Below are 11,295 nucleotides of genomic sequence, written 5' to 3'. Positions count from 1 at the left end.
ATTATATGCATTATATGCAGATGATGGAGTATTGTGGAAGGAATGTCATATTGTGGAAAAAAAGAGGTTGTAGAAAAATGGTCAGTGGAATGTGGGATTATATTCTCTATGACTAAAACATGTTATCAATTTTTTTTACAGAAAAAAAAGGATTGAAGAAAATATTAAACTATTTTTATAAACAGCCATTAGAAAGGGTAACGAAGTACAAATATTTGGCCATATGGTTTGACTCTAAATTAAGGTGGAAAATATATTGAGCAGAAATGAAAAAGAAGCACTTAAACTGAACTCTCCTTAACTTGGAGTCTCATTAAGTAAAATGGAAGGAAAAAGTATAGTTAAAGTAGCATGCCATCAAAAAAGTGGCATGGAAAGTGGAATATTTGTATTACAGGAAGACATCTTTATAATATATGAAACAGTATTAGAAAAAGTAAATGGCTAAATAGTTTCAGTAGAGAAGATCAAATTATTTTAGAAAACTCAGACATACAAAACTTAATTAGACTCTTTATATAATAGCTAGGTAAACATAGTACAGGATTATGTGAAACATGCCAAGTCAAGACTGTAGAGCAGGTATGAGCAGGAATGGAATGATTTAACATGGGATGCAAATAATTTACAGTCATAAATGTATTAAATACAAATCGAAATGTTTTAAAATACATTTAAAATGTTGATCTTAAGAACAGAATACAGATTTTACACAGGAGGTGGCGATATGCACCTAAAAGCTCGTATGCACCTCCAAATAGACCCACAGAAAAGAAGAAGAAGAAAAAGACTTTTACTGTCTATGGGAAGAAGACGTCATCTAGATGCTTGTTTGCGGAAGTGATCATCATAGCCAAAGGACGAAAGTTGTGCAGGCGTGATGGAGGTATGTAACGGGTTCTCCTGCATGAATATTTTAAAATACAGTTGAATGCTGACAGAGCAAAACACACACACTTTAAGAGTCTCTCTGTGTTGATTTTAAAACAGTGTGTAACTGCTAAATTATGGCAATTAAGCATGCAAAGGCCTTGAATTTATATTTTCTGGTCGGGGCAGGTGCGTAGGAAACTATTGAACTCAGATGACAAGTGTGTGGACGAGGCTTTGGAGGGTCTCGTCAGGAGTAACGGGGATCTGGCGCTGCTGCGGGGCCACAGAGTTGTGCTGCGGTCCGATCTGGAGAGCATTAAGGGAAAGGTAGCGCTCCTGTCCGGGGGAGGATCCGGCCACGAACCCGCGCATGCAGGTAATACACCAGCCCCTCCCTCTTCTGGTTCTCTGGCCCTGTCCCAAATGTACCTTAAACCCTCGCTAGTGTCCATTTGAAACCGAGTCACTCTCTTATGTCTCTTGCTTGCTGGTACATACACGCACATGCTTATTTTTTTCTACTTTATTTAGCTCTTAAAAATACATTGATTGCTGTACCCTAATGTAGTCAGTTGGAATCCGAATCCGTTATTATAAATGTTTTAAAATATATAAATATTAAGTTTAGTTTAGTTTAATTATTTATAGAGATGCTCCAGTCAGGATTTTTATAGACATTTATTTTAATTACCCTCTTAGGTGACTTTAAAAAAAAAAAAAAAATGTAATTACACATTAATTTTGCTTAGTCATTTCATTTTAGTGGAAATAAACCTACATTGCTAGTGTTGCTGTAAACTGTAAAATAGCCACCACTATCATAAGAAAGAAATTAAAGCTTCTTGTACAGTTTCAAGGGGATTTTTGTTTATTATGATTTTACTGTAAAAACAATAACTGTAGTAACAGTTATTTTTGGGGGGGGGGGGGTGTTAGTTACCATACAAAATATTTGTTCCTGTTTTCAGCATTTATAATAATAAGAAATATTCTTGAGCAGCAAATCAGCATATTACAATGATTTCTGAAGAATCGTGGCGCTGAAAACCAAAGTAATGGATGGTGGAAATTCAGGTTTGTCATCACTGGAATAAATTGGATTTTAAAATGTTTTTTTTACTGTATTTTTTGAGCAAATAAATGCAGCCTTAGTTAGCAATTTTACCCAACCCAAATGTTTGATTAGTAGTGTACATTTATGCATGCGACAGACACTTATTTTGAACTATTATGACCTGACAGATCTCCCTCTCACTCAGGTTATATTGGCGTGGGAATGCTGTCCGGAGCTGTGGCGGGAGCAGTATTTGCGTCTCCTCCTCCAGGCAGTGTGCTGGCTGCCATTCTGACTCTGTGGAAGGGAGGTGCTTCGGGAGTCCTGCTCATCGTGAAGAACTACACGGGTGACCGCCTAAACTTTGGCATAGCTGTCGAACAGGCCCGGTTACAGGGTGTGCATGTGGACATGGTGATTGTGGCCGATGACTGCGCTTTCGTTCAGCCCAGCAAGGCCGGCAGGAGAGGCTTGTGTGGAACTGTGTTCATTCATAAGGTACTATAATGAGTTTGAGTGGCGGCATTAAAGAATAGTAATCATCAATTATGGCAAAACAGGAATTGTTTATTTTAAGGAATGCTTTTTTTATATTTAGATCGCTGGAGCTCTGGCAGAGAAAGGCTGTCCATTGGATGAAATTGTTGCACGGGTGAACGAAGCAACAAAAAATATTGGTGAGAAAAACCTGCATAGTACTTTCTGGGTTGCTAAGAATAAATGTTGCAGTCCTGCAATAAATTTGTTTCCGGTGTGGATGTACATCCGCTGTCCTATGTGAAAAATATTTAGTTTTTTTTTACAGGTACGCTGGGTGTTAGTCTGTCTCCATGCAGTGTGCCTGGATGCCTTCCATCTTTCCAGCTTCCACCAGGAGAGATGGAGCTGGGACTGGGTAAGAGAGGTTAACAGCTAAAGAGTAAAAATAATTTATTCGGCAGTAATTTTATGAATTTTCTGCAGCCAGTGTCACATGATCCTGGTGCTTGGAAAACATTTATTATTACTATCAATGTGAAAATAGCTGAACTTGTTAATATTATTATGGAAACTGTGATAAATAGCATTTATCTGAACTGGAAATCTTTTGCAATACTAAAAGTCTGTTTACTGTCACCTTTGATCAATTTAATGCTTGCATGTATGTATATTACATTTATTCATAAAATATATATATTTATTTGAATAGGGATCCATGGAGAACCAGGTATTAAGAGATCAAAAGTGAGTATTTTCAACGTGACGATAATCCGGTAACACTTTAGAATAGGAAACACTTATTCACTATTAACTGCAACTTTTCCCTCAGTAAATTCCTAATTTGCTGCTTATTAATAGTTAGTAAGGTAGTTGTTAAATTTAGGTATTGGGTAGGATTAGCGATGAACAATAAAGCATTAATATGTGATAATTAGTACTGATAAATGGCTAATATTCTTATAATATGCACCCTAATAAGCAACTAGTTAAGAGACACTAAAATAAAGGGTTACTAATCCCTACAATAAAGAGCAGTGTATGGTCTTTCAGATGTTTTTTTGTTTGTTTGTTTTATATATACAGGTGGGCTCTGCTGATGAAGTTGTGCAAACTATAATAAGTCACATAACTGATTCCTCAAACAAATCACATCTGTCCTTGAAATCAGGTAAGATGTGTACAGGGTTGATTCTGAAGGTGCGAGTGTGTTTACGTGAGTGTGTATTTGAACCTGTATTTCTCTGGTTTAAATGCACAGGAGACAAGGTGGTGCTGTGTGTGAATAATCTTGGTGCACTCTCATGTTTGGAAATAGCTGTTGTTTCTAAAGTGGCTGTTCACTGCCTAGGTGAGACTCAAGTAGCACAAAACATAATATATATTGTAATATTTATTAGATGTACAACATTCAGCTTTATTTAGACTTTATATATATACAGTACAGACCAAAAGTTTGGACACACCTTCTCATTCAAAGAGTTTTCTTTATTTTCATGACTATGAAAATTGTCTGATTCGATTGTTGTCATTTTCAGAGGAGCGTGGTGTGCTGGTTGTCAGGGTGATGTCGGGAACATTTATGACATCACTGGAAATGGCGGGAATGTCTCTTTCTTTAATGAAGGTTGATGAAGAGATGCTTAGGCTGTTTGGTGTGTTCCGTTTAAAACCATTTTTCACAAGCATATTTACCTGGATGAGATTGCAATCATTTGTTTATTCTCAAACATAGAGTAATATGATAGATACAACTAAAATAATACCAAATTAAATCCATGAACAATGTTTAACTGCAAAAAAAAACAGTGCTCAATTGCAAGTATTCTCTGAAATTAAAATGTAGTGAATATATATATATGTGTGTGTGTGTGTGTGTGTGTATATACGTGTGTGTTTGTGTAGCGCAGTGCAAATATTGTAAAGAATCTCTGATTTGTTTCTCAGATGCTAAAACCACAGCCCCGGCCTGGCCTAACCTCAGCAAAACCTCTCTGAGTGGGAGGAACATGTTCATAAAACCTGAAGAAAAACTTGTTGCAGCTTCAGATAATTATAATGAAGGTAAGAGACAGAGACACAAACAATATATTAATTGTTCATGTCGTAAATGCCTCAGTTTATTTCCATTTCATTTTATGTAGTTCAGATTTAAATATACATTTAAACCTAATTATTTAATTAGTAATATAAATATTAGTGGTCAACCGATATATTGCCATGGCCGATATTTGTCATTTTTTAAAATATCGGCATCGGCCGATAAGTTTTTCTGCCTGGTCAATGTTTTTGAGGCAGGACTTTTATTTTGACTGTGCTGAGAAAGGCAGCACCTGAGCGCACAAGTGCTCACATTCTCCATCCTGTTTGATGTCCTCTTTAACAGTTCTGTTTAATATGGACAGAAGTGTCTAATAATCAGATAGAACGGTTAAACAAAGGAATTAATGTATAGAAAAAGTATTATAACGATTGCTTTTATATTATTAGTGAAAGGCAAACATTATAATACTTTCTCATTTGCCGTCAGCATTAAGCAAATATGCATTTATTTCATTACAACAAATATTTGAGTTACTAATGAACATTTAATTTCAAAAACCTTGCAAACTTAGTCGAATCCAGCTGTTCTCTGTGTGACGGTCGGTCCGTGTGAATTGAATGCTTCAAACTCGTGATTTCAAATTATGCCACGGTTTATGCATTTGCTTGCTGTCATATTCATGTCATTTTCTCTGTGTGCTGTAAAATGAGTATTACTCTGGCTTTATTTGAAAAATATTATTCCCAGTGCACACAAACTTCCTGTGTGCTCTGTTGGTTACAGTGTTAACTTCCTTTTTAATAATATTTTTTATAAAATACTTATTTATTTCAGAAAAATACTTTGTCACCAAAAGTATAAGTATGTTTATTTTACACATTTATTTTTAAATCCATTATCAAATGATTTCAAATTTCTTATATATGAATTCAAATGTAAAAACAATTATATCTCCTTTATATCAGCTATCGGCCCCCCCTTCTTTCAAAGATATCGGCATCGGCTGTCAAAAAAAGAAAAAAAACAATATCGGTCAACCACTAATAAATATAATATTTGTAATGAAAATTAACATGATACATTTTTTTTTTTTTTTATCAGTTTTTGGTAGGTAAACATTTTTTATGTTTTTGAATCTCTTTTGCTCACCATGCCTGCAATTATTTAATCAAAAATAAAGTGGAAACACCACTATTATGAGAAACTATTACACTCTAAAGTAACAATTAGTTTTGCATTTTAATTGATTAATTAGGACTCTTTGATGAATAGAAAGCTCAAAACAGCATTTATGTGAAATATAAATCTTTTATAACATTATAGTATATGTCCTTACGGTCACTGGGATCAGTTAATGCTTCCTTGTCAAATAAAATAATTTCTTTAAAAAAGATATCTTACTGAACTTTTGAACAGTAGTGTATATACCTGAAACACTTCCACACAGTGGTTCTGATCCACAGGTTCGCTGTCTTCAGTCATTCGTCTGGTGTTGGAGTCCGTGTGCAAGATCCTCCTGCAGCACCAAGAGGAACTCAATGCTTTGGACCGTGCAGCAGGAGATGGAGATTGTGGGAGCACACATGCTCTAGTCGCTAATGGTAAAACATTTTAGTTTAAACCAACATATTGATTCACAATCTTTCAAACCAACATGTTGGGTAATTTTATGTGTGTTAAAGGGTGCTTTCACATCTCTAGTTCGGTTCATTTGGTCCGAACCAAGGGCAAAAAATTATACATTGTAGCATTTTTCAGCTTTTTTGGTTCCTTTTCACACCACACTGATTGCTTTGGTCCGAACCAGTTGAAATGAACCAAAATGCAGTCACATGACAACATCCACATCACTCATTGGCCATGACGTATTTCCTAAACTGCTTTTCGATTGGTCAGAACATAAGAGGAAAAGCCAGCAAACACAGAGACAACACAACTATGGAGAGACGACTGCACGGGCTGGTTTTGTCCCTGGCCATAATCTATTACATTTTTTGTATACACCACGATATGCAAACAATACATTTCTATAATGAAGTGCGGATGCGGCTTGAAAACAACGTTCTAATGCACTGCAAATGGCGAGCGGCCATCGCTCGTAACTTCAAGCGGAAGCGTGCATTAATTCTTCTTAACTCTGACATGCTCATGGTCATCAGACCAAATTTCTATGAGGCTCCGCACCTCTTCACTACTCCAAGTTTGTCCACGAGCTGCCAAACCCTTCCTACAAACACTTCCTCATCCCATAATGCACAGCGCAGCTGACTACGGCAGCTGGTTTAGTCCAAAAATGATCAGTACTTTTTGCAGTTGGGTTTGTTCGAGGTCGGATCACATTCTCACCACAAACAGACCGTTTCAGAGTTCGTTTGAAAGCTTGTTTGGTCCACCTTTGGTGCACAGCCGAGTGCGATTGCTGCTTTCACACCTGCCCAAACGAACCGCACCAAAGCGGGAAACGAACTCTGGTACGATTCAACCAAACTAAATGAGGCAGGTGTGAAAGCACCCTAAACGATTGTTTTACTTGACCTCTAAATGTGGTTTACTTCAGCCATTCAGGAGTGGCTCCGCACCTACAGAATCCCTGGGAACCATGGCCAGCTTCTAGCAGATCTTGCTCTGCTGGTTCAGCAAAGCATGGGAGGATCATCAGGGGCGGTATGTGAATGTACATCAGGTTCAAACACTTGACTTGAGTTGATTAATTACTTTAAAAAAATCTTGAAACAAAATAGTCTTTCTCATGAAATTGCCAAAGTACCCTTGATCTTTTTCTCCCCAGTTATACTGCCTCTTTTTGTCTGCTGCTGCCCCTCATCTCATGCAAAGCAGTGATGGTGCAGCTTGGGCGAAGGCGTTGCATGCTGGGACAGAAGCCATGAAGAGGTCAGTGACAAATACTAGCTGAACACTTTCAGTCTGAATTGTTTTCCTTTATTCTTTATACTCATCGTTAAGTTTACAGTAACATTCTAGTATAAAGACTTTATTGCACATATACATTTTTCCATGCTTTCCAACAGATATGGAGGTGCTGAACCAGGGGACCGGACCATGGTAGGACTGAAACACAAATTAAGAGTCATATTTTAGTTGTAGTAACTGTGGTAGTTGTGGTAATCTGAGTTATTAAATAGTAAATGTAGATTAGGTAACGTATGCATGAATTACATTGTCAACATTTACAATCACAATTTTCTATTTTAATATATTTTTCAGCATCATTGCTCAAGTTTCAGTGTCATATGATCGATCAGAAATCAATACAATATGCTGATACGGTGCTCAAGGAACATTTTATTTTTAATTTGGTAATGTTGAAAACAGTTGTACTGCTTAATAGTTTTTGTGAAAACTGTTTTTTTAAGGATTCTTTGATGAATATAAAGTTAAAAAGTATTCATTTAAAACATTTTTTAAACAAAGTAAAACTCTTCACTGTCATATTTAAGTAATTTAATGTGTCCTTGCTGAATAAAATAAAATAAATTTCATTAAAAACAAATCATACTGACCCACGACCTTTGTGTAGATCCCTGTTTACATGTCAGAATATATTGAACATTTAATAATCAAGTTTATTGGGTAAATCTGTGTATTATAGTACTGATCAACACTACTGTTTATATATCTATGAATATCAATATTTGATCCCAAATAAAAAATTTCTTGAGCTGTGCTCTTTTGAAATAGTCTTATCCGAGGACCTTCAGTAAATCAAGTCTTTGATAGCTCTACAAATCATTGATAAAACTGACCCTGCGTGTTATCTTTTAGCTTGATGCCCTGTGCCCTGCTGTGGAAGAGTTGATGAAACTTTCCACGGCGCCTCCTGGTGGCCACATAGCTATACTACAATCAGCAGTGGAGGTATGGACTTTAATACCTCTTTAACCATTTTTTCTTTCCTGTTTTCTCATAATTTCTTTAATCTATAAGATAGCCTCTTGCTTATCTGTAACAGAAAGCTGATTTGGGAGCAGAATCTACACGCAATCTCACTGCAAGGGCTGGACGTGCCAGTTACGTTGCGTCTGAACATTTGACCCAGCCTGACCCTGGTGCTGTAGCAGTAGCTGCCATCCTGAAGGCTATACTCAGCGCTTTGAAGGCCTAGAGCTCACCAACAGTTTCTTAAGGAACAGTAATGCAAAAGGCTGTAAACACAACACGGAGATGGCTAACATTTGATTATTGATGATCTTCAAGATTATTTTAAAATACATTCTCCGTTCCCTGTTAAAGGTGATTTTTTAGTAGGTTGACATCATTACAAAGAGTGTAAAAACTGTTGCTCAACACTTAATTATGTTTGGCCAACATAGAAGCATTGGCTCAATCAAGTTTGTGTGTGAGTTTGGTCCAAGAAGCCTTTTTAAAAAATGTTGCACTGCAATTTGGTGCCACTAGTTTGGGAGAATTTGCACTTTTTAGCTTTAGCTTTTAATGCTGGAAATAATGAAAAATTAACCAATGCACTTACATTAATGATACAATGTGTGACTAATACCAACCTGTGTTAAAATTAGGGCCTTTTAGCTCTTTTACTATTGTAAACAATTATGTTCATTTAATGCATGTAATTTGTTTATTAGAGTTTTTGTTGATCGCTATGGTATTATCTCAAGTATGTGGTAAAACTCACAACTGTTAGTACAAAACTCAAAGCAGATATTCAAAAGGGCAGTTTTTTTCCTAACATGTAATCATGTGTTCAATTTACTAAGTACAATACACAAAATTACACTAACTTTTTCACCACACATAATCAGTGTGTCATCAAATAAATACCTTTCATATGAAGTAATTGTCTTTAATAATGCAACGCTCACAATTCTTTTGATATCCTTCTCTTCTGATTTGAGTAAATTCATTTGACCAACACTTAATCCAACTGCTCTTAATGGTTCATCACTGAACCGTTTGGTAAACCTATGCAGTATATGGATTTCGAGAACTACACAAATAAAATGTGTGTTTATACAAACATCTAAATTACATGTTACCACACAATGAATACTCCTTGCTAATTGATTTCACAGTGGTAATCACAATTGGATGCTATATATAAAAGTGGGTGTGTCAACACTGGAAATTTCTTTCAACACGGAGCAAGATAGACAGCAAGGAATAGGAAGAGCTTGTGGACAACGGATCCATCAGAGAGGAGGGCATGGGGCCTGTTGTCTCTAATGAAGTCTGGAGCACCATCGTTGCTCGTATGGTGAACTGAGTCCTTACTATGGCAGTGGCTGCCAGATAAGTTGATCCAAATATAAAAGATCAAATGTAAATTCTATCATTCAACTTTTTGCCAAGAAAACTGGTAAGTGTGGAGGATATATACTATTCTTTAACGTTAAACTTACAGAAAATTGTAATGCATGTAAATTCATCAAATATGTTACAGTATTCTTACAGTATGAGCTTTACTTTGTCAATACAGTATACCCTGTTCTATGCTTAGAATTGACTGAAAACCCCATAGGGGTGGCCGTGTGCTGACCGCCTAGCAGGAGTAGCCAGTGGTGGAAATGGTGAGAGCCAGTAATGATATACGGCTTTCAGAAATAAAGCAGGCAGTTTAGGAGGATAATGATACCTTTGCCAATGTGGCATCCATCAGCCTACCAACAATAGGTCGCCTTTAGAAGAGGCACTGGGTATCAATGAAGTACATTTACCTGGTGCCTTTTGAGAGGAACGATGACCGAAAATAATATGTATTATTTTGTTGTTTTGAGTATGTTCAGGTACAGCACTATATATCACTGATTCTTTGATGCATCACCTACTTATGTATATTGGAACAGCACTGTAAAATAAAAATAAAAATTAGCAAAAATTTGCGTATTGGAGACGCGAACCGTTTAAAATGATTCAGTTAGATTTGGTGAACTGGTTCAAAAAGATCCGGTTACATCGAATGATTCGTTCGCGAACCGGATATCACAAACTACTTTGTTTTGAACTCTGTCACAACAGACACTGAAGAGAAGACAATGCTGAATAAAGTCACAGTTTTTGATATTTTTGGACCAAAATGTATTTTCGATGCTTCAAAATATTCTAACTGACCCTCTGATGTCACATGGACTAACTTTACTTTGAAGATGTTTTTCTTACCTTTCTGGACATGGACACCTATACCGTTCACACAGTTTTAATAAATCTAAAATATCTTAAACTGTGTTCCGAAGATAAACGGAAGTCTAACTGATTTGGAACGACATGATGGTGAGTTATTAATTACATAATTTTGATTATTGGGTGAACTAACCCTTTAAGACCCCTCTGTCAAGCTCCTGAAGTTTGCAGACGACACCACACTCATCGGCCTCATTCAGGACGGTGACGAGTCTGCTTACAGACAGGAGGTAAAAGAGCTGGCTGTCTGGTGCACTCTCAACAACCTGGAGCTTAACACGCTCAAAACAGTGGAGATGATCGTGGACTTCAGGAGAAACCCCCTGCACTCCCCCCACTCACCATCATGAACAGCACTGTGACTGCAGTGGAGTCATTCAGGTTCCTGGGCACCACTATCTCCATTGTGAAAAAGGCCCAGCAAAGGTTGTACTTCCTCCGCCAGCTGAGGAAGTTTAACCTGCCACAGGAGCTGCTGAAACAGTTCTACTCCACCATCATCGAATCCATCCTCTGTACTTCAGTAACTGTCTGGTTCAGCTCAGCTTCTAAATCTGACCTCAGAAGACTACAGAGGGTAGTCCGGACTGCTGAGCGAATCATTGGTACAACCCTCCCTTCTATTCAAGAACTGTACTTATCCAGAGTGAGAAAAAGGGCTGTCAAAATCACTCTGGACCCCTCACATCCAGCA

General features: G+C 37.0%; 1 protein-coding gene across 2 annotated transcripts; it reads left to right on the top strand.

Annotated features, from left to right (window-relative positions):
• The first annotated feature begins 782 nt into the window (after positions 1-782).
• On the top strand, positions 783-9,257 carry tkfc (triokinase/FMN cyclase). 2 transcript variants are annotated; one of them, XM_052602529.1, is made up of 16 exons: positions 783-886; positions 1,060-1,249; positions 2,133-2,425; positions 2,526-2,604; positions 2,733-2,822; positions 3,117-3,151; positions 3,491-3,575; positions 3,666-3,755; positions 3,943-4,059; positions 4,352-4,468; positions 5,912-6,049; positions 7,006-7,112; positions 7,237-7,340; positions 7,478-7,511; positions 8,232-8,324; positions 8,419-9,257. In XM_052602529.1, exons 1-16 carry the CDS (start codon positions 881-883, stop codon positions 8,569-8,571), a joined length of 1,731 nt encoding a protein of 576 aa, XP_052458489.1. In that variant the 5' UTR covers positions 783-880; the 3' UTR covers positions 8,572-9,257. The 2 variants fall into 2 exon arrangements, with proteins under 2 accessions (XP_052458489.1, XP_052458490.1); XM_052602530.1 differs by lacking the exon at positions 8,232-8,324 and having other exon boundaries at positions 8,394-8,562.
• The last annotated feature ends 2,038 nt before the right edge of the window (positions 9,258-11,295 follow it).

This window comes from Carassius gibelio, chromosome A7 (genome assembly GCF_023724105.1).
Source record: "Carassius gibelio isolate Cgi1373 ecotype wild population from Czech Republic chromosome A7, carGib1.2-hapl.c, whole genome shotgun sequence".
NCBI lineage: Eukaryota > Metazoa > Chordata > Actinopteri > Cypriniformes > Cyprinidae > Carassius > Carassius gibelio.
Note: the sequence above shows the minus strand (reverse complement) of the source record. Positions and strands in the feature narration are given on the sequence as shown.